At 35.5% G+C, this 25349-nt stretch overlaps 1 protein-coding gene across 2 annotated transcripts in view; it reads left to right on the top strand.

Annotated features, from left to right (window-relative positions):
- Positions 1-25349, top strand: part of LOC108109603 (eIF-2-alpha kinase activator GCN1) — a 41984-nt gene that overhangs the window by 8991 nt on the left and 7644 nt on the right. Inside the window, exons 3-4 of one of the 2 annotated variants that reach the window (XR_005993616.1) lie at positions 9514-10478; positions 17926-18027. Coding sequence is in view for 1 of the 2 variants with exons in the window: in XM_041817628.1 (XP_041673562.1) it covers positions 9514-10478 (965 nt within the window). In the remaining variant the exon portion in view is untranslated. The remainder of the gene's footprint in view (positions 1-9513; positions 10479-17925; positions 18028-25349) is intronic. The other variant, XM_041817628.1, reaches the window with a different exon arrangement.

Here is a 25349-nt window from a genome sequence, read left to right as displayed (position 1 = left end):
GGGAATCTTCTTCGCATTAATGGCGGTAACCGCTGGCGGCAAACGGGTCGTTTTTCTGCGCTTAGGAGACTCATTCAACAGGTGTAAATTGTTGAACTGGGTGCCCACCGCAGAAAACAGGTCGTTAGCTTTGCAAAAAGCAACCAATACCTGACCGAACCAATTTTTAAATTTAAACGATCTAATTTCCTTCTGGGCCTCACGACATCTGTCACAATATTAGTGTAAGCCAGAGTCGGAACGACCAATGGTGGCTGACTTAAACCCTACACACTTGGAGTGCGCAATGTTATAACAGAGGCAACAGTGGACGCTTACTTGGTCAACCGACACAATTTTATTGCATTTTTTAACGCAACAGATAATTTTGGACGTTTTGGCAAATAATTAATAATAAGTAAACAACTGTGCCAGGAAAATATTATAAAGAAGAAGAAAGGGAGTTTGAGAGGAACAGTTAGGGACAAGAGAGTGAGCGATAGAGTGTTAGCGAGAGCTACGAGGCGTTATAAGAGAGTACGAGTTGTATAAGAGCAGTAAGCAGTGTAAGCTACGGGAGAGAGGGAGAAAGAGTGTGTTTTCGAGAGCTACAAGCCGGTGGGAGATGCAGAAAAGAGATCTACAGATGCTGTGCTAGAGAGGCAAGCGGTGAAAGTTCCGTTATTAATACCACAAAGTAAAGTAAAAATATGTTAGAATGCAGACCACAATTGTTGTAATTCGCTGTTTTATGTAACCAGATAACAATAAATGCACTGCACGACGCGGAATGGAAGATAGATTTTTGAAGTAGATAAACGTTTGCAAAAAGTGGCAAAAACGAGGTGATTCAGGAATAAATGCAAAGATTAAATCGCTCGAGAGCACGCAAAAGCCATAAACACAACCGTTCGCTTTGAAAGAGAAGTTAAGTGTGAGAGATCAGAAGAAGATCTACATACTATGAGGTAAAAGCTTCGGTCAGCTTCGTCGGTCAATCGATAAATAGCTTTGTGCTTCCAACAAACATCTTTTCAGAGGCTACCGTGCTATCATATTCCAGTCAAGAGAAGTGATAGGAGTGATAAGGGCTCAAGAAAAAAATAAAGCGGCAGGGGATGATTGAGATTGACGTCAAGGAATCGGACTTAGGCGGTGTTGGGCCAACCAGCCAAAGCAAAGACGGATGAGCAGCAGCGGGATTATCAGCAATTTCTAGTTTGTTTTGATTCTTGTTTTTTCGTTTGGGAGCTTTTGACGAATTGCTGTAGCTAGCTCGAAGCTTTTGTTGTTAAGCTGTACTTCTTGCTTTCGGCGTATTTTTGTTACGGAGTTAATTTGGTTTCGATTTGAACTCGTAATAAGTTTAGAGTACTCAGAAATTAGGACTCCACCACTATTTCCGAGAGATCGGTCAAGCCTATATATTGTGTACCTACTGGGGAAAATTTTAGAATTAAGAATTTATGAAGTTAACCAAGTTTCGGTAAACACAATGACTTGGGATACAAACGAGAAGCTTACCGAGAACAAATTAGAAAGCTTATTGCGTAATCCTCTTTTGTTCTGGTACGAAAGACTAATGGATGATGTTAGTTTTTTGGTTTGGCAGGAGCGTTTACTTGTAAACTTCTTTACTCCTAAAGGGCGACTTTTTTCTTCTTTCTATTCCTAAGCTGATGTTCTTGAATGAAAATTTGTTGCGGCCAGAAATTGGTCGAACAGATATCGCCTTACTGAAGACTTGATATCCACGATCGGACTTCACTAAGCGGCAGAGCGTATCTGCTCCTGCTGCCGTGATTTTCGCTCAATATCATCTATCAAAGCGAAAGCCTTTAATTTCCCACATTCAGATTGCCACTGAAAATGTACTTGCCTACGAATACTAGGAATCTCGCTGCGAAATAGCGCTGCTGGAATAAGTATTATGCCAATGTTGGAAATGCTTGTAGTTGAGAAAGGTTCGTGGAATCAGGTTATTTTGATAATATATACTATATAATTAATATATAATATATAATATAATAGATAGCTGTTAAAATTTTTGTAGTGTGTGCCGTATGAACGTATGTGCGTTGCTTCTTTATGTACATATGTTGAGATGGTCGTACAGACGCCCTGTACGTACAGTCGGCACACAATTTATTCGTACACCCATGAGTTGCAAGTTTATTCCTCAATATCTCGAGAAATACGTAACGGAAAATAAAATGTAATATCTCAAATGAAAGATAGAGCATATATTTTAAACATAAAATTAACAAGTTTTAACTTAAATACTAGATAATTTCCCTAATAACACAAAAAGTCATATTTACGCACAAAAATTATTCATACACTTCTCATTCCTGACTTCTATTTCTGAATTCAAAGGTAATCAGCGATTCTTTTTTGAACTGTACTTCGGACCAAGCTTCGGTTTACTATTCTCAAAGTTTTTTTTAGTTTCGCTCCAATTTTTTTTTGCTGTAATTAGACGAAATACTGTAATAAAATTATATTTAGCGAACCGCAATTAACCCGAAATTGGTAGAAATATTGTCAAGTCACCTTCCACAATGCAAAGTGTGATAAAGAAATACGTAAACAATGGAGACTCAGCACATATTGACACCACGGGAGAAGCATAAAGTTTAAAATACAGTATTATAAAATCCCAGAATAACATCTACAACAATTCTTTAAACCCTAAAGAAGCCTTCAGAAAAAATTTTTTGGTCCAAACCATCCGGAACGCTCTCAACAATGCTGGTATATATGGTTGAGAGCATGTAAGCAAGCCGGAATTATTTTGGGAGAACGTTATACACGTTATATTATTTATTGACAAATCAAAAATGAAAAAATTTTGGACATGGCTGACCTTTTAAAAGTATGTCAAATGGCAAATGAAGTCAAGGGCAAAAATGCATCTCAAGCCGCTATAAAATGTGTGCAGTTTATGGACCCGATACAGTTAACATTTCCACCGCACAACGATGGAATTAACGTTTTCGTCGAAGATGCGCCACGCTTCGAGTTTTTGCCAATAGGGAAGCGACCTTCTATGAGAGGAGCATTATGAAGTTGGCATCTCGTTGGGAACGCGTCATCATCTACTACAAGTACACCCTCTATACTTATGTGGGGTTTAAATTGTACTTATGTTTATATTATATTTCTTAATTACACATACGTTTATATATGTAGATATAGATATAAATTATGTTAAAGTAATTATATTTATGTTTATGTATGTCAGATTGAGGTGTTAGATTAAGACATGTTCCTGACACAAAGCCACAACCAAATAACCACGTTTAAAAACCTAAGTTTCAATACACTTTACTTGTTCCACCTCATTTGGGATATTGCTTTCTTGTTTTGGTGTGCCCGACATTAAAATTATACCTACAAGGTTTTATCAGAATCCGATGAATTTTAGTCGAAACAAAACTGAACACGCTTTTTAAATTGGAATTTTTTGACGTTACCACATGAAGTCAAAAGAAGACGGTACATTTGTTATGTTTTTATAATATTATATGTATACATTTTTGTTTATTTAAATATATACATTTTAAGGGGAGAAATCGTGCATTAAGGTTCATGAAGCCTTCTGTGCCAATAATTTAGTTCGTCACTGTACAAATTATCTTTTTGGTGTGAGTGTGCCGCTCCTCGTCGCAGTCCGTGAAGATGGGCTGCCTGATGACGTGGGATGGAAAACTATTCTCCAATTGTTCCGCGGCCTCCTTTATTGGCGGGCTCAATGTTCCTGAATATTGCAGAAATGTTCTTGAATGAAAATTTGTTGCGGCCAGAAATTGGTCGAACAGATATCGCCTTACTGAAGACTTGATATCCACGATCGGACTTCACTAAGCGGCAGAGCGTATCTGCTCCTGCTGCCGTGATTTTCGCTCAATATCATCTATCAAAGCGAAAGCCTGTAATTTCCCACATTCAGATTGCCACTGAAAATGTACTTGCCTACGAATACTAGGAATCTCGCTGCGAAATAGCGCTGCTGGAATAAGTATTATGCCAATGTTGGAAATGCTTGTAGTTGAGAAAGGTTCGTGGAATCAGGTTATTTTGATAATATATACTATATAATTAATATATAATATATAATATAATAGATAGCTGTTAAAATTTTTGTAGTGTGTGCCGTATGAACGTATGTGCGTTGCTTCTTTATGTACATATGTTGAGATGGTCGTACAGACGCCCTGTACGTACAGTCGGCACACAATTTATTCGTACACCCATGAGTTGCAAGTTTATTCCTCAATATCTCGAGAAATACGTAACGGAAAATAAAATGTAATATCTCAAATGAAAGATAGAGCATATATTTTAAACATAAAATTAACAAGTTTTAACTTAAATACTAGATAATTTCCCTAATAACACAAAAAAGTCATATTTACGCACAAAAATTATTCATACACTTCTCATTCCTGACTTCTATTTCTGAATTCAAAGGTAATCAGCGATTCTTTTTTGAACTGTACTTCGGACCAAGCTTCGGTTTACTATTCTCAAAGTTTTTTTTAGTTTCGCTCCAATTTTTTTTTGCTGTAATTAGACGAAATACTGTAATAAAATTATATTTAGCGAACCGCAATTAACCCGAAATTGGTAGAAATATTGTCAAGTCACCTTCCACAATGCAAAGTGTGATAAAGAAATACGTAAACAATGGAGACTCAGCACATATTGACACCACGGGAGAAGCATAAAGTTTAAAATACAGTATTATAAAATCCCAGAATAACATCTACAACAATTCTTTAAACCCTAAAGAAGCCTTCAGAAAAAATTTTTTGGTCCAAACCATCCGGAACGCTCTCAACAATGCTGGTATATATGGTTGAGAGCATGTAAGCAAGCCGGAATTATTTTGGGAGAACGTTATACACGTTATATTATTTATTGACAAATCAAAAATGAAAAAATTTTGGACATGGCTGACCTTTTAAAGTATGTCAAATGGCAAATGAAGTCAAGGGCAAAAATGCATCTCAAGCCGCTATAAAATGTGTGCAGTTTATGGACCCGATACAGTTAACATTTCCACCGCACAACGATGGAATTAACGTTTTCGTCGAAGATGCGCCACGCTTCGAGTTTTTTGCCAATAGGGAAGCGACCTTCTATGAGAGGAGCATTATGAAGTTGGCATCTCGTTGGGAACGCGTCATCATCTACTACAAGTACACCCTCTATACTTATGTGGGGTTTAAATTGTACTTATGTTTATATTATATTTCTTAATTACACATACGTTTATATATGTAGATATAGATATAAATTATGTTAAAGTAATTATATTTATGTTTATGTATGTCAGATTGAGGTGTTAGATTAAGACATGTTCCTGACACAAAGCCACAACCAAATAACCACGTTTAAAAACCTAAGTTTCAATACACTTTACTTGTTCCACCTCATTTGGGATATTGCTTTCTTGTTTTGGTGTGCCCGACATTAAAATTATACCTACAAGGTTTTATCAGAATCCGATGAATTTTAGTCGAAACAAAACTGAACACGCTTTTAAATTGGAATTTTTTGACGTTACCACATGAAGTCAAAAGAAGACGGTACATTTGTTATGTTTTTATAATATTATATGTATACATTTTTGTTTATTTAAATATATACATTTTAAGGGGAGAAATCGTGCATTAAGGTTCATGAAGCCTTCTGTGCCAATAATTTAGTTCGTCACTGTACAAATTATCTTTTTGGTGTGAGTGTGCCGCTCCTCGTCGCAGTCCGTGAAGATGGGCTGCCTGATGACGTGGGATGGAAAACTATTCTCCAATTGTTCCGCGGCCTCCTTTATTGGCGGGCTCAATGTTCCTGAATATTGCAGAAATGTTCTTGAATGAAAATTTGTTGCGGCCAGAAATTGGTCGAACAGATATCGCCTTACTGAAGACTTGATATCCACGATCGGACTTCACTAAGCGGCAGAGCGTATCTGCTCCTGCTGCCGTGATTTTCGCTCAATATCATCTATCAAAGCGAAAGCCTGTAATTTCCCACATTCAGATTGCCACTGAAAATGTACTTGCCTACGAATACTAGGAATCTCGCTGCGAAATAGCGCTGCTGGAATAAGTATTATGCCAATGTTGGAAATGCTTGTAGTTGAGAAAGGTTCGTGGAATCAGGTTATTTTGATAATATATACTATATAATTAATATATAATATATAATATAATAGATAGCTGTTAAAATTTTTGTAGTGTGTGCCGTATGAACGTATGTGCGTTGCTTCTTTATGTACATATGTTGAGATGGTCGTACAGACGCCCTGTACGTACAGTCGGCACACAATTTATTCGTACACCCATGAGTTGCAAGTTTATTCCTCAATATCTCGAGAAATACGTAACGGAAAATAAAATGTAATATCTCAAATGAAAGATAGAGCATATATTTTAAACATAAAATTAACAAGTTTTAACTTAAATACTAGATAATTTCCCTAATAACACAAAAAAGTCATATTTACGCACAAAAATTATTCATACACTTCTCATTCCTGACTTCTATTTCTGAATTCAAAGGTAATCAGCGATTCTTTTTTGAACTGTACTTCGGACCAAGCTTCGGTTTACTATTCTCAAAGTTTTTTTTAGTTTCGCTCCAATTTTTTTTTGCTGTAATTAGACGAAATACTGTAATAAAATTATATTTAGCGAACCGCAATTAACCCGAAATTGGTAGAAATATTGTCAAGTCACCTTCCACAATGCAAAGTGTGATAAAGAAATACGTAAACAATGGAGACTCAGCACATATTGACACCACGGGAGAAGCATAAAGTTTAAAATACAGTATTATAAAATCCCAGAATAACATCTACAACAATTCTTTAAACCCTAAAGAAGCCTTCAGAAAAAATTTTTTGGTCCAAACCATCCGGAACGCTCTCAACAATGCTGGTATATATGGTTGAGAGCATGTAAGCAAGCCGGAATTATTTTGGGAGAACGTTATACACGTTATATTATTTATTGACAAATCAAAAATGAAAAAATTTTGGACATGGCTGACCTTTTAAAGTATGTCAAATGGCAAATGAAGTCAAGGGCAAAAATGCATCTCAAGCCGCTATAAAATGTGTGCAGTTTATGGACCCGATACAGTTAACATTTCCACCGCACAACGATGGAATTAACGTTTTCGTCGAAGATGCGCCACGCTTCGAGTTTTTTGCCAATAGGGAAGCGACCTTCTATGAGAGGAGCATTATGAAGTTGGCATCTCGTTGGGAACGCGTCATCATCTACTACAAGTACACCCTCTATACTTATGTGGGGTTTAAATTGTACTTATGTTTATATTATATTTCTTAATTACACATACGTTTATATATGTAGATATAGATATAAATTATGTTAAAGTAATTATATTTATGTTTATGTATGTCAGATTGAGGTGTTAGATTAAGACATGTTCCTGACACAAAGCCACAACCAAATAACCACGTTTAAAAACCTAAGTTTCAATACACTTAACTTGTTCCACCTCATTTGGGATATTGCTTTCTTGTTTTGGTGTGCCCGACATTAAAATTATACCTACAAGGTTTTATCAGAATCCGATGAATTTTAGTCGAAACAAAACTGAACACGCTTTTAAATTGGAATTTTTTGACGTTACCACATGAAGTCAAAAGAAGACGGTACATTTGTTATGTTTTTATAATATTATATGTATACATTTTTGTTTATTTAAATATATACATTTTAAGGGGAGAAATCGTGCATTAAGGTTCATGAAGCCTTCTGTGCCAATAATTTAGTTCGTCACTGTACAAATTATCTTTTTGGTGTGAGTGTGCCGCTCCTCGTCGCAGTCCGTGAAGATGGGCTGCCTGATGACGTGGGATGGAAAACTATTCTCCAATTGTTCCGCGGCCTCCTTTATTGGCGGGCTCAATGTTCCTGAATATTGCAGAAATATGGTGAAAACTTCTCTCCGTTATTCACGGCCCTTAAGGCTCGATAACCAATTCAATAATTATACAGCTTTCGCTGGAGTTGTTTTAATCAGGGACTGTAACGGTTATAATTAAAAAAGCAAAAAATTACAAAATAAAAGTTATTTCTTAATTTTTACGAAAAAAATTGATATTTAATAATTCAAATTGATTTTAATAATAAAAAATTAGTAATAATTATTAAGTATCAATTTTTATATAAAAATTACGCAATAACTTTTATTTTCAATTTTTAATATATAAATTGAAAAATAAGAATTATTCGATAACTTTTATTTTAAAAATTGAAAATAAAGATTGAATCTATATATCTTTTGATCCGTAGAAGCCAGATCCAATATATATGTATATATATGATCTACACATCAATACCTTTCAGATGGTATATATATATGTATATATATGATCTACACATCAATACTTTTCAGATGGTATATTGATGTGTAGATCTTATATAAATATATATATAGGATCTGGCTTCTACGGATCAAAAGATATATAGATCTTTATTTTCAATTTTTAAAATAAAAGTTATCGAATAATTCTTATTTTTCAATTTATATAATTAAAATTGAAAATAAAAGTTATTGCGTAATTTTTATATAAAAATTGATATTTAATAATTATTACTAATTTTTAATTATTAAAATTAATTTTAATTATTAAAAATCAACTTTTTTCATAAAAATTGAAAAAAAATTTATCTTGTTTTTGAATTCGCCATAAAAATTTAACTTATGACAATTTTTTCCAATTTTTTTGGAGACTGTTTTGGGCTTTAATTTTTTTAAACTCATAATAATTATTTGCGGTCCCTGGTTTTAATAGAGCTATGCGCTCTTTATTCAAATCAAAATCAAACTGAGCTTAAAGACTGTACGTCATACAAAAATGCTGACAGTAGCAGAAGATACATAACTCACCATGGCGGGAACCAGGCACGGCCCCTAAAGGCGACTTATGCTTGCTCTGCACATAAAGGCACTAGGGTGATCCGAGAAACACCCAAGATTTTTGTACCGACTTATAAGTTACTCCTTAACTGTCTTAACTTACACATAGATGGAAATAACCTTTCTTGATCTAAGATAGCTAAGTTGTACGTCAGCGGAAAAAGGCGAGACAAGACTTTGGTCCGCACTCTAAGCAACAATTTCCTATATCCTATTTGTGTTAAATGCAAATAAATCAAAACCTAATAAATTTTTGTTTATTCCGTCTAACGCACATATATTTAAAGTACTTACTGCACGCAGTCCCTTCTTGTTCATATATAGTATTGGGGAGCAAATGACTATCATCAAAAAATGACTGCACATTACATACGTCGTTTAAGAGAGGCTTTATATCGTAATGGGTTAAAAAAAAACCGTACTGATTTGTCGCGGAAAAACTATTTATGCTATGTACACCTTGCATATTAACAAAACTACAAGAGCTTAAAATTGTATAGCTTTTTCATAACTGACATAATTTACAAGTATTGAAATTACTAGAAATTCTAATTTTTTATTCTTTAATTGTAGGTATAAATTCAACAATAATTCGAGGCATATGTAAGGTTATTGGAACTACGATAACCAAATATAAGGATTTTGCATCGCAACGAATAGTTAGAGAACTTATAGTTGACCTTGCAACTATACATCACGACTTAACAATCGAGCACATGTTAAATGTCTTCAAAAGTCTTTTATTTAAAGAATTCTCAAATCTTTCCGGCCAAAAATCTTGCAAATCTGCAATAATAGCATTGGGATGGATAACTTTGATACAGAAAAAGGCAGACCGCGATTCTAATATCTTTAAAACAGAAAAAAAAAAAATTGTTGAATACCAGTCTTTATTTTATCAAATAACTTTATTTTCTTCAAACCAAAGAATTACAGACGCAAGAACAAAAATTATGTATGAGTTATGGGATAATACTGACATATTTGATGAAACGTTAAACATAATGTTTCAAATGGAAGCAACTAGCAATGTTACTATTATGTTCATGGTTATGATTCAATTTGAAGCTAAAAAGAAGAAATCGGTGATATTAAATAATTATACGGAAGAGCTATCAAAATACTTCGTAAATAGTATGGTTTCGTGCAAAAACAAACCTGACAAGTTATTTATTACAATATGCCGTCCATTATTGGAATCACTAACTGAATCTGAATTTGATTCTTATATATATCCGTCATTACAAAGGTCGATATTACGAAGTCCGGAAAACACCCTTGAAAGTATTGGATTGATTTTTGATATGTTGAACTTTGATTGCAGTTCTTATGCTAAACAAGTTGGAAATGTCCTTATAAAAAATTTATACAGTAAAGGAGACACCGCACGGCGAGAGTCACTTGATTCCTTAAAACTCTTATCAACAAAATGTTCTGACTGGATAGTTGTAAAAGAATTATTGGAGCATATTTTCTCGGTGTTAAATGGATCCGACGGCAAAATTAATGTGGTTGAATATAGACTAAATATTTTACAGGTAATTAAATACACGCATTTGTATTCGATGAAATATTCCTAGCTATGTATTTACTATACAAAAATTATCTTAAAGTTTCCAATAACATAAGTCCGATTGTTTAAGCGAGATATTCTGTTCATGTGGAAAGCAAAATCAAGGTTTCTTTTGAAAAAAGGTTTTTATGTTAGGTCAGTAAGTTATGATTGGTAATCAGTCTTCTATCAAGGGTTAAGGAAAAATGTTCCACATAGCACATGGGTTTAGTTCCGGGTCTAAGAAATAGATAGTGCTAGTTTTATTGCAGTCACCTTTTTTCAGTTAACACTAATCTTTAAAAGACAGTTTTTAACAGGTAGATGGAAGCGACCATATAAAGTATACAGTGATGGAAAAAATAATAGAAACGAATTTTCACTTTGGGTTTAAATACGTATTTTTAATAAGGAAAGTGGTGATGTGTGGATATTTTAATTTTTTTTTTTTGATTTATATACGAGGTGTGTTCAAAAAGTAAGGTGACTCTTCAAATTTCGCGAATTTCAAATTTTTCGATTATCGAAACCTTTTAGAAGTTATACGAGGTGTGTTCAAAAAGTAAGGTGACTTTTCAAATTTCAAATTTTTCAAATTTTTCGATTATCTTCAGTTTTGGGAACAAGAAAAAGTCACATGGGGCCAAATCCGGTGAATATGGTGGCTGAGGCATTATTGTGGTGTTGTTTTTGGCCAAAAAATCCAAATCCTTTGATCCATATTTTTCGATAGCAAAAAATCGCCGAGCTCGCAAAACAACTTGTAACTTTACGCCTCTCACAACCAAACAAAAGAGGATGTTCCATTGAAACTTGGTACAGATGTTAGGGAAGAGTGTACCAATATAACAAAACAAAAAAATCGATAATCGAAAAATTTGAAATTCGCGAAATTTGAAGAGTCACCTTACTTTTTGAACACACCTCGTACATCTATCTTACATACTAAAAAACAAATATGCATTTAAATTTATTCATTTAGCTAAAAAATTATATTTAAGTTAAGTTTTACGTTTTTGACTTCGAAATAAAAATAGAAACGAACTGACCACTCGTCATCCAAATTGACTAGCCTAGCAAAATTAACCATGAAATGTTTTCAGGTTTAATATTTTGTTGCGTTACCATGGTTTTTCAAAAATTCCGGCACACCTACGAGGCATAGACTCCACCAGATTGGAGCATATTGCTGGCTCAATGAAGTACCACTCCTCCTGGACTTTCTCCCACAAATGCTCCTTATTTTTTGGCCTAAAACCACTTAAACGTGCCCATCAAACGCTCAATAGGGTTTAAGTCGGGTGACTAAGCTGACCAATCCATAACGCCGACTTTATTGTCCTGGATCCCCTTTTTAGCAAGCTACGATGTGTGTTTGGGATCGTTATCCTTAATAATTTCCCACTTCAAAGGCATTTCATCTTCGGCATATGTTAACATAACGTCCATCATTATGTTTAAAAAGTCTGTAGCACAGATATTGCCCTGTATCCAATATAGTGGACCAACACCTGAAGCAGAGAAACATCCCCATAGCATTATATTGCCACCTCCATGTTTGATCGTCCTTTTGGTGTATTTGGGATCGAATGCTGTGTTTTTTGGGCATCTAACATGGAGTCTACCATCAGATCTAAACAAATCAATCTTTGTCTCATCGGACCAAAGGACATTTTTCTAGTTCTTGATTTTGGATGACGATTGGTCAGTTCGTTTCTATTTTTATTTCCAACTCAAAAACATAAAATTTAACTTAAATATAATTTTTTAGCTAAAGAATAAAGTTAAATGCATTTTTGTTTTTTAGTATGTAAGATAGATGTATATTAATAAAAAAATTAAAATATCCACACATCATTACGTTCCTTATTAAAAATACGTATTTAAACCCAAAGTGAAAATTCGTTTCTATTATTTTTTCCATCACTGTATATATTCTTGTATCAGTATCAATAGCTATGTCTCTTAAGCCAATTCCGCCTGTCCGTGCATATGAATGCTGAGATCAGAAACTATCTACGATAAAAGTTGAGATTAAGCAGGTAGGTTCTTAAGATCCCTGAGCAGCGCAAGTTTACTGCAAGATAATTCCTCGCTCACTCTAGGGCCCACAAATCACGAAAAAGTAAAATTGCTGAAATCTTAGGAACTATTAGAGCTAGAAAGTTTAGGTTATGTATGTATAATTTTAAGACGCCATCGCATCTTATGGTGGTACCATTATCGGCTGATACCGCTCGTTTTGGTATTTTTATGCAGCCACGCGTCCATAATAATAAAATGTATGTCTTCGTTTGAATTTGTATAGTATTTATAGTTTATATTTAACGATTTACCAAATATTTTTAAAATCGGAAACTTATTTCGATTTTTATGAAGAAATGTTGGTCACCATCAGTTACTCAACATGCTTTCTCTGACCATAGATGGCCCTTTTTGAATTTCCATTAGCAAAATAAATATTTTAAAATTGTATAAAACAGTAACGGGTATCTTATAGTCACGGCAATCGACTACAGCGTTTCTTCTTGTTTTAATTTCACCTTCTTAAATAATTAATTTGCCTTTTTCTTCATATGATGCAAATCTAATGAACTCGATTTACCCTCCAAATACTTCCCGGAAATATAAAAGGAAACATGTCAACTGTATTTAATATATAAAGTAATCTCTTGATCATATTCATCAACATTAGCTCAGAAGAAAGACGTTTCTAAAACAAAAATAAACTTGTTGATGCCAGGGTCTTAGCTTCAGCTATTAAGATAATGCGGCAACGTGGTTGCCCACAATATCCTCCGCCTGCACAGAGTACACGGGACTAGGTGGTGCCCACGATAAGTGACGATAGTGCTGAAGCTACGGCCCAGCTTTCAGCTAATAAGATAAAGGTGTAGGATAATGCGGCAACGTGGCACGTCGCTGCTCAGGGAGTTGTTATTTTTAATCGTAGGGTGATATTGCACAGATCACGGCCGTCGACCAGCGTCCGGCGTCGTGCTCTTAGTTATTATTTAGTAAAAATCCTTTTTTGGCAAGAAAGAAAACCTCCATGAATGTTTAAAATTGTTCAGTAAGGATAAAAATGTACGAAAGAAAAGTGAGTCTTCATTTTAAAACTTTGAAAAAATATCTTATGCCAAAAGACCTTTATGCATGAAGATGTCTGTTTCCTTGGGTATGGGACGTCAACAATTGGGTTCTTTAAAAATTGCATTAAAAAAAAAGGTCATTTTGCAAGCAAAAAACCGACGGCATTTTGATCGCTCTGCTCTGTTTTTATATCCGTTTCTCATAGAGTATGAGGGTATATTAGATTCGTTGAAAAGTATGTAATAGGTAGAAGAAAGCGTTTCCGACCCTATAAAGTATATATATTCTTGATCAGGATGAAGATTGAGCTATGTCCGTTTGTCCGTATAAACGCTGAGATCTCAGGAACTACAAGAGATACAAAAATGAGTTTAAGCATGAAGATTCTTTAGGTGAAGTTTATTACAGCATCCTACCACGCTCACTCTAACGCCCACAAATCGCGAAAAACTAAAATCGCTGAAATCTCTGGAACTATTAGAGCTAGAGAGTTGAAATTCAGTATGTAAAATCTTTAGATGCCAGCGCATCTTATAGTGATACTAATATCCGGCCACACGCACCCATACGCCCACAAGGCTCAAAAGACGAGTTTCGCATTTTCTAGAAATGCTGATATCTCGGTAACTATAAGAGATAGAAAGTTCGGATTAACCATGTTGGTTTTTATGATGCTCCAAATGCAAATTCTTTCTAGCCACGCCCACCCTAACGCCCGCAAATCACGGAAAACCAAAAATGCAAGCATCTCGGGACCTATAAGAGCTAGAAAGTTATGCTTAAATACAGGTATTTTAGAGATGCCCCTGCAACTTGTCACGAGTTTTCATCCCGCCACGCCCACTCTAACGCCCACAAACCGAGGAAAACTGTAGCGTCTATAATATTATTATGAATGCCTTCGTTTGACCTTGTATAACTTATTCTTGTTAATATCTATCGATTTACCAAAGATTTTTTAAATCGAAACACATGGTTTGTGACGTCACCATCAGTTACTCGACATGCTTTTTCTGACAATAGTGGGCGCCTTGTGAATTTCCACTAGCAAAATGAATATTTAAAAATTGTGTAAAACGGTAACGGGTATCTTATAGTCGCGGACCTCGACTATAGCGTTTCCTTTTTGTTTTTTTTGTTATATCTGCATCGGTTTCCGGCCCAATTTCAGAGGGTAGAAACTTAATTTACACATTTGGCCAACTGTACTCTGGTTCGCTGAACTGCCCGGTCAAGACTAAAGCCGCCCCGGACTATTAAGTCCGAGCGCAGTTATCTGCCGCATTTTCTTCGGAGCAGCTAGGTTCAAATGAATGCCCCCACACTTACCTAGACGTTACATGTGCTTACGCCTTTGCGAATGAAGTATGATACTAACCAATACACTGGCTTAGATTACAAAATTGTGTACGAAATGACTAATACTAATTAAAATGTTAGAATTTAAGAAGTTTTAATTTATTATATCCGTTACACGAAGAGTTAAATATCTTATGATCTATGAGTGATTGAAAGTTTGTATTAAAAACAAGAGGAAACGCTATAGTCGAGTGCCGCGACTATAAGATACCCGTTACCGTTTTACAAAATTTTAAAATATTATTTTGCTAGTGCAAATTCACGAGGCGCCTATTGTCAGAGGAAGTATGTTGAGTATGCTTATAGTGACGTCACTGCCCATGTGAGGCCTTATAACCTTAATTTCTTTATAAATAGCGAAATAATGTTCCGATTTGAAAAATCTTTGGCAAATCGATACATATTAACAGAAATAAGTTATACAAAGTAAATCGAAGGCATTCATAATAATAGTATAGACGCCACAGTTTTCCGCGGTTTGTGGGCGTTAGAGTGGGCGTGGCCAGATGCAACTTCGTGGAAAGTTGCAGAAGCATCTCTTAAATACGTGTTCTTAATCAAAGTTTTGTAGGTTTTATGGTTTTTGAAGTTTTTGCATTTTTGGTTTTTCGGGTTTTGTGGGCGTTAGAGTGGGCCTTGCTTGATCGGAAAGAAACAGTTCGCATTGGGAGCATCATAGAAACCTACATGCTTAATCCGAACTTTTTATATCTTATAGTTACCGAGATATCAGCTTTTCTAGAAAATCCGAAAACCGTCTTTTGAGCCTTCTGGGCGTATACGTGGGTGTGGCCGGATAGTGTTACCACTATAAGATGCGCTGCCATCTAAAGATTATACTTTTTGAATTTCAACTTTCTAACTGCAATAGTTCCTGAGATTTCAGCAATTTTAGTTTATAGCGATTTGTGGGCGTTAGAGTGGGCGTGGCAGGATGCTGTAATAAACTTGCGCTGTCCCGGGACCTAAAGAATCTTCATGCTTAATCTCAACTTTGTATCTGCTATAGTTCCTGAGATCTCAGCGTTCATACGGACGGACGGACAGACGGACATGGCTCAATCGACTTCGCTATTGATCCTGATCAAGAATATATATACTTTATAGGGTCGCAAACGCTTTCTTCTATCTGTTACATACTTTTCAACGAATCTAGTATACCCTTTTACTCTACGAGTAACGGGTATAAAAACTAAAAATTTATATACATTTATACTCTACCGCAGCTTATGTTTTGTTTATCACCTGCCTAAATGCCCACTAACGCATACTAAACGCTTAATTCTAAAACCCCGACATTTAGAGATGCTATGAGCTAGAAAGTTTAGATTAGGTAGATCAGAGGACGAAAATACTTCACTTTGGGTTTGTGATAACCGTCTGTCGAGACCAGTCATCTAGCTAATACTAAAATCACAATTTACAATTTGGTCAGCATCGCTGGCAAAAACAAGAGTATGCTGAAATTTCTGTTTATCTGCAGACAAGCCAAGATAAGCGCAAGCGAGTCGCTGATCTCTCGGCTCGTCTCGCCATTCATTACGCAGTCGCAGCGCTCCAAAAACAAACTCAAATCTACAATTCATACCAAGGTTTAATTAATAAAGGGCAACAACAGGAACAACATCCAAATTATAAACGAACAAAATCAAAATAACTCAGAACCAAACAAAAACGTTCAGTTAAGCATATAAGCATATAGCATATAAGTAGTAAATACAAATGCCTTATAGGCACTACTGATCAAGAAAATGTATACTTTGCAGGGTCGAAATTGCTTCCTTCCCTACCTGTTACATACTTTTCAACGAATCTAATGTACAATTTTACTCCGCGAGTAATGGGTATAAACAGCTCAGGAATCCATGAAAAATAGCTTTTAGAATTGCTTTGATTAGATCGCCTTAATCAGGTTGAAAACTTTATTACATAAATTCATAAATATGTAGAAAAAGATAGTTTAACGTTTACAAATACCATTAAACGTGTGCTTAATAAAGAGTTTTTTTAGAGGTATAAAACTTTAAATTTCAATAAAACAATGATGGTATATTCGATTGACATGAATTGGTTTTTGCTCAAAAGATAATCTTGGTGAATTACATTTTAAATATGATTTCTGGCATATGACCGCCACGGCCGGCTCGGAGATAGTCCAACATGAACAGCTATCGGTCGCTATCGGTGGCTATCGGTCGCAAACATCCATCAGAACTCCATAACTCCCCAATTTATTGAAAACAAAACCCACTTAATCAAGCTCATGAAATTAATGTTCGAAATTTATATAAGCATATGCAGGGAAAGTAATTCACCATAGAATAGTCAATTGAATTCAGGAAGCTTAGCGAAGTAACAATGCCTGACAAATATAAAATACCAAATATGGACGAATCCTTTGTAAACTATGAAAATGTCAATATATATAATAACTAACAATTAGGCAAAACGATTTCAGCAAATGTATAAAACAGATTTTTTACCAAAAGTAAACAATATCCCTTGACCACTGCTTTACAAACATTGGTTAGTGTATAAGTTAACACACCCAGAGCCCTGCCAGAAGTGGCCAGTCTGGGGACAATCCCACGGTTCCCGGCCAGAACACCTGCGCAGCGAGTGATCGTCAGAAACCGGATATCCAATGCTGATCCGGCACCTTGGCGACAGCGCTGCGACCAGCCGAAGGCTTCTAGCTGTAGCCGGATCAGACCATTAAGTTAGTCTAAGATCAAAAAAATTATTATAAAACCATTTATACTATCCTTTACCTTAACAGGTTTAGGGGAAATAAATGTGTAACAATTAAATAATGTAAAACCAATTATACTATCCTGTACCTTAACAGGTTTAGGGGAAATGTGTAACAAATAATTATTATAAAACCATTTATACTATCCTTTACCTTAACAGGTTTAGGGGAAATAAATGTGTAACAATGAAATATTCTAAAACCAATTATACTACCCTTTACCTTTCAGGTTTAGGAGATATAAATAAGTGAAACCTAACAAATCAATTTATTACTTAACGGATCCTTGCCCCAACGGGCTCGAGTGAAAGTGAGAAATAATAATATAAAGGTCGGTACAAAAATAACTTATATAGATCAGAGATGTATATGCTCCGTGCATATGGGCTTGCTCGGCAATAAGCCTTGAGCGCTCGCGGCGCTATTCCATTTTCCTCTTCCCACCTCATTCCGTCGCTTGTATTTGTGTTAGACTTAGATAGCTGCCTACCAAAGAACGGCAAGGGCACACCCAGACAATGAGTACACTCGAATCATTTGTACCTTTTCGGCACTCAGAGTGTGATCGGCACCCCAAAATAAGGGTGTGTGTCTTGCACAAGCTCATTTTGAATGTGCACTTGGGCACCCAGTACTCTTTTGCACAGACACCCGACACACTCATAGCAAATTAAGGGAGTGTCTGAGACACCCATGTTTTTGGGAAAAGTAAGTCGGGTGTCTTCAAATGAGTCGGGTGTCTTGAAATGATTCGAGTGTCTTCAAATGATTCGAGTGTTTCGGGTGTCTTCAGCTGTATTGCATGAGCAGGTCATTGAGGGTTGACCGAATAATTTTACATGAAAGGAAGGAAGGAAATCCCAATAAAATAAATAAATAAATCAGGTCATCTACCTGCTATTCGCAGTGCGATTGACTTATGATGTGTATTCTTATATGTTTCTGCAAAAAACGGTAATAAGTTTATAGGTAGATGTCTTGATGAAGACACGGAAAATCCTAAAATATTGATGCAATGTAAGTTTTTTTTTGGTTTTTTAAGACTTTGTCATTGAAGACTAATGCCTTGTAATGATTATAAACTCATATTTTTTAATATACTGAAGACAATAATTTTTATTATTACAAATATACTCTTCTAAGATTACAGGATTACAAGATCGCACTGCGAATAGCAGGTAGATGGCCTGATTTATTTATTTATTTTATTGGGATTTCCTTCCTTCCTTTCATGTAAAATTATTCGGTCAACCCTCAATGACCTGCTCATGCAATACAGCGGGAGACACCCGAAACACTCAGATCAGTTGAAGACACCCGAAACACTCGAATCATTTGAAGACACTCGAATCATTTCAAGACACCCGACTCATTTGAAGACTCCCGACTCACTTTTCCCAAAAACATGGGTGTCTCAGACACTCCCTTCATTTGCTATGAGTGTGTGTCCGGGTGTGTGCTCTTTTCTTGCTGTTCATGAGTGCGACAAACACTCGAAATGTATGAGTGTGATTCGGGTGCCGAAAAAATACACCCTTGACGTTCTCTGCTGCCTACCTTAAAAAAACCGAATGCCAAGTTACAAAGATGGAGAGCCAAACTAAACGAATACCAATTTAATGTCGATTATATTAGGAGAAGGAAAATTCAGTTGCCTATGCATTATCAAGAACTTAAATTTAATGAACTCCATCATCGTTAAGTTACTCAATGAACGTTAGAATATAAAATAAAAACAACCGCTTTCATTAAGTTCTGCATTGAAACTGTTCTTTATTTTTCTAAGGCCCTGCTTAGGAAACTACAATGAAAATCTTATTCTAATCTTATATATGGTCCAATATTATTATTATTATGACAACTGTTAGCATTAACGAAGTATGGACAGTAACACGGTAAAAATCTATCTTCATGTAACTTTAATTTATGCGTCTTTAGATCATTTATTTTGATTAACAGGTTTTTAATATCTGCTGTGTGGTTAACTAAAGGTGTACCTAACGGATTCCAAATAACTTTAGGTATCTTGCTCATCTGTCCTATGTGTGACAACGCCAGTGTCCCTTGGTCCTCTAACTGAATTCTTTGATGAGCTACCCAGATATCATTATCTGTTCGAGCAGTACAATCAAATCGTAATTGTTTAAACCCCTTGTTCCGGTAAATCAATTATCTCTAATTTCGAGTTCGAGCTGCATTAAACTCGAGCCTTTGTATTAACCTGAACCTTAAACAGCGAACTTCTCCTTCGGTCTAATTCAACCCAATATATACACTTTAACGCTCTATTTGGTTTAAGAGGCGTTAGCTCACAACTGTTATCGTTGGGACTCCTCCAAGGACAACTTACCTGTTAAACTCTTTTGTTAGATCGCCACCTTTGGCACTTATTTAAAGTCGGTTCTGACATTAGATGGTAATCATCTATTTCAAAATTGTACACTAAATATTCCGAATCGAGATCATGCGATCATCAATTTTAATTGGTACTGGTACAATTCTAAAAACAAGGGTATATTTGCATTGATAATTAACTTCCTATCAACAAAGAGTCCTCTAGCTGTTAGTAAAGTATAAACTTCCTTTAACTTTGTTCCTGTCCTTTTCCCTGGCAATACTAAGTTTTCTGAAATCATGTCTTTTATTTTAGCTATTTCAATTTTTAATTGTCTGGGTTTTAGCATGTTAGTATTTAGTCGGCCGTGATTGATGACAATTAAAAGGTTTATGATCCCGGATTGTATTTTTTTGCAATCATCTATTATATTTGCTAACTGTTTTGTAATCATGAAAAAGTTGATATATTCTTTGCACACATAATACAATTTTTTTTAGCACCGCAGTCATATTTTCAATTCTGGTATTCATGCCTTTAAAGATGGCATTAATATCATCTGTCGTACTTTTCAAAATATTAACTGTAGAATCGACTAAGGATGTTTGCTTCTTGCTCAATTCGTTCAGACTTTGCTGGTTGCTAACTAAATTTCTCATGTTTTCGTTTTCTATGGTATACAATGGTCTTGAGTTTTAACATGCTTCTATTTGACATAAAAGCGTTGACATCTCTTCGTATGTCAGATTATTTTCCCCGATAATCGTTTTCAAATGATGTTTCATGGATTTAACTCCAGCTTCCCAAATACCTCCGAAGTGAGGTCCTGCCGGGGGGAAAAAATGCCAATCTATCCTATCTTTTTTCAGCTTCGCTGCAACCATCGTCTTTTTCTTGATTGTATTGCCGAAGCGTCAAAAACTACTCTTAATTTTGTCGTCAGCCTTGAATCTCTAATTACAGTCTGGTGCGGTAAAAAATACTTACCTTCGGTCTGCACTTCGACCATATGTCCTAAATACATATATTTTTTCATGAATTTAGCATAGTTTAACCGTAGTTTTTCATTTCTGTTTAATTTTTTCTCTAGATTCACAAAACGAGCCATTGCTTGTTTCTTTGAATCCCCTAAGGTGACATCATCTTTAAATGGAATCGACACAACGTATCGTCCATCTGAGTCTTTATTGGTAGTTCTTGTAAACTTTTTTTCACATATATCAGATTCGATATTATTTTTGTCTTCTTTCTCTACTTCCCAATATCGATCCATATCTTTTAGCTCTATAGTGGTTGCAACTATTGTCTGTTCTCCTTTGGATTTTCTGCATCCAGAAACTATCCACCCGAAATGGGTGTTTTGACCAAGTAGCCCGTTTATTTTTACCCCTCCATTCTTTAGAATGTGAGTAAGCTTTAACATTTTCGAATTTTCCTTGCAAGGATTTAATTTGTATTTTAGCCGTAGCCAATAAGGGCTGATCCTACGCCTTGAGTGTATTTACTGATTTCTCCGTTTTTTGGAAATTAATATGAAGCAAGATGTGATGATTATTATTACCAATTGAGCATGAAATTTCGCTCTAGAATTTCTTGTTAAATGAGTGTTTTAAACGTTTAAAACATAAGGAAGCTTTTTTAACTTTTTCCATTCTTTCTGATGGAATTAAAGCTCAAGTACTCAAGTCTTCCCTTAAATTAATGAGTTCATTGAATACTCATAAAACAGGTCCCAATCTTGGAATCTCCAAAAAATGTGGGTACCTAAATTTTTGGTATCGTTGGTAATTCATCAATTTTATGATTTATACCATCTACCTTAATTGGCACAACTTCTTCGAGTTTCTTTTGCATGTCATTTGTAACGGTCATACCTCCTATCAGTGACATCAGTCATTTCGACTTCTTTTAGACTAATTAGTTTTTTCCAATAAAAATCAATTTTCTGAACTCTAATATTAAAGGATTTCCATTTATCCTTTTGATATCTTCTATGGTTTCTTTTAAATAAATATTCAGTTGCTCTATCGCTTTTTCTAACCTGCTACTACTAACTTTATGGCTTCTTGAATTTTAGTTTTATTTTTTTCAAACGACGACATCATGGCTTCAAAATACTTTTTTTTGAAATAGTCGTGATCGACTACTCAAATTCTTAATAGTGCCGAATGATTTTTTTAACATTCGGACTTTAAATCTTCGAACTGATTATTATAATTTAAACTTAGGTTTGGAAGCTCTTCTAACTGTCTACTGGCTTCGGTTATTTCTACCTGCCTTTTAATAAGAGCAATTGTCTCAGCAGACATCATCTTAATTATTTTTAACCTAAATACAATTTTGAAAAAAATTATTTTTTAAATTTGACTTAGCTGCTGCTTTTATTTTCGGCGCTGTCCGCTGTGGTTGTTGTTGATTGCTCGAAGTCGTTGCTGCTCTCGTTCGTTGTTGTAAATGGTTTATAGTTGTTTCTGCAGCCTAATTTTTCTGTAGTTGTTGTAGACTGTTTCCGGTCGCCTCTGCTGTAGTTGTTGTTGACTATAGCTTCGTTTTTGTTGTTGTTTTTCGTGCTGTAGCTTGTTTTTGTTGTAGTTCGACCTTTTGGTGAGGTCTTATTGTTTTGTTTTCGTTGGTCGGTTGACTGTATCGCCGGTGCTGTAGTCTATCGCCTTTTTATAACGCGGGAATATTTTGTCGTAGATTTATTGATTTTGAATGTATATATGTATATAATATATATTATTTTTTAAACTGTTAGTTGTCACTATTTAATTTTTGTGGGGTTGTCACTTTTTCGATGTTTTGGCCTCGAATACGCCAGATTTTACAAATCACTTTTTCGATGGTTTTAAGGCCTCGAAAAATATAAATATATATTTTATTTTTATATTTTATTTAATATTTTTTTTAACTTGTGGATTTTTTGAACACAATTTGCGTTTTTTTTTTGTATTTTTTACAAAAAATTATGTGTCAATAATTATTAAAAATTGTTTGAACAATAAAGACTCTTTCTATGTCTCTTTGCTTTTAAATTTATACTCTGTCTCTTACCACTGGTGGGGGAAAACAAGAGTCAATTATTTTTAGCAACATTTAAAAGCTGAATTTTATACAGATTTTTAAGGAGCTGGCCTTTCCTCTGGGTCTCTTACCACTGCTGGGGAAAAACTGCAGAGTTGTCGAAGGACCAAAATGATCGGAGCATTAGAATATAAAATAAAAACAACCGCTTTCATTGAGTTCTGAATTTAAAATGTTCTTTATTTTTCTAAGTCCCTGCTTAGGAAACTACAATGAAAATCTTATTCTAATCTTATATATGGTCTACGCAGAGACCGCGTCTGCTTGCCTGCGCGGGAGGGTTATCTTTTGACCCCTGCGTCAACACTCTTGGTGCAGCGTGATATTTTGGGTAGACTCAAGTGGTCTGCACTCACAGATTACAAGTGATAACACTGCACCCTTGTTGGTTTCCATATCATAACTTAACTCATAAATTCTTATATTTTATTAGTGTTCATCTGAACACTCAACATAGGCCAGAAGAAGACAATAGCAACTTTACTTATTTAACTAAGAAATAATTTGTACTGATTCAATAAAAATAAGGTGAGCGGTCAACAATTTTTGGTAACTCCATTACCACAATTAAATATGATGAATGATACACAAAAAAGCCAAACAAATACTTATTGGCTTTATTCATAGAAACTGCCATTTATATTATTATTAAAAGTGATATAGATTTTCAAAAATTTTTCAAAGAGAATACAGATAAATTAATACCACCTACACTAGAGTAGAGGTAGAGCCTCTAGGTAGAGCCTCTACCTATAAATAATGTTAGTTAATAGGCTGAATTCAAAGAAATTATTCTTCAATAACATGAAAACCATTTTTTGATCTAGGAATACAGAATATGACAAAATTATTTTAAGAAAATAACTTCATTCCAAAAAGCCGTTTTTTAATTTTGAATATAATAAAAGAAAGTAATACATACAATTTTGATAAAACCAAATACAGAAACACGATAATACTTTTGTAGATCATACACAGCCGTGAACGTTGTCGAGACAATTTTGTAGATATTTATTCATTTGAGGGACAACATTAACGATTTTACTCTTTACGATTTTCGTTTTTGTAGAAGGGCTGATACCTCGGTAACTACAAGTGATAGAAAGGATTAAGTATGTGGTTCCCAGTGACGCCGCAAATGCGTATTATTTTTATTGGCGCGACCAAAAAACCCGGAAAAACAAAAATGCAAAATCACGGGAACTATACAGGTAGAAAGTTAGGCGTAGGAATACGATGCCACTGCAGCTTGACGTGCCCACTCTAACGCCCACAAACTGTGTCTTCGTTTGACCTTCCCGTCCCAATGGAAGTGTGCCGTGATAACGATGATTCCAAAGCCAGGAAAACCGGAGAACCTTGTTGGATCATACAGGCCGATAAGCTTACTACCTACGTTCTCTAAAATATTCGAGAGAATATTCCTTAGTAGAATTATGGGAGTAAGAACCATACAGGACGCCATTCCCGACCACCAGTTTGGTTTTAGGAAGCAACATGGGACTCCTGAGCAAGTCCATCGAGTTGTGCACCATATTCTGAATGCCTTTGAAAACAAGCAATACAGCTCTGCTTTCTTCCTCGACGTTAAGGAAGCCTTTGATCGCGTGTGGCATGATGGCCTGCTGTATAAGCTGAAATCTCTTCTCCCGACTGCCCAATTCCTCTTACTTAAATCATATTTACTTGGTCGAAGTTTTATGGTTGAAGTAAGAGGGGTGAGGTCAAGCATAAGATCTGCTCGTGCTGGAGTTCCACAGGGGAGTGTCCTGGGTCCCGTGCTGTATACCCTGTTCACTTCTGACCTGCCTTGTCCGAATGAACCAAACACACTTCTGGCCACCTACGCCGATGACACGGCGTTCCTAGTCAACTCCTCTTGCCGTATCGAGGCATCAAGAATCACCCAGGAATTTCTGGACACATACGGCAAGTGGACCAACAGGTGGAACATAGCGATTAATGGAAGGAAATCACAACACTGCTGTTTCGCTTGGAGAGTGCAGTCCCTTCCGGAGGTTAAACTTCACGACGACATCATTCCGCAATCATCACAGGCGCAGTACCTGGGCCTCATTTTAGATAAGCGCCTCACGTGGAGGCAGCTTACTTCGAAAATAGCAGCTACTTGTCGTTCCAAGCTTAGGAAACTCTACTGGTTGCTTAAGCCAACGAGCAAGCTAAGCCTAGCTAACAAAGTGCTACTGTACAAATCAATTGTGGTGCCCTCGATG

Source organism: Drosophila eugracilis, unplaced genomic scaffold, assembly GCF_018153835.1.
Source record: "Drosophila eugracilis isolate 14026-0451.02 unplaced genomic scaffold, ASM1815383v1 contig_1775, whole genome shotgun sequence".
Taxonomy (NCBI): domain Eukaryota; kingdom Metazoa; phylum Arthropoda; class Insecta; order Diptera; family Drosophilidae; genus Drosophila; species Drosophila eugracilis.
This window is presented reverse-complemented; position numbering and strand designations above follow the sequence as displayed.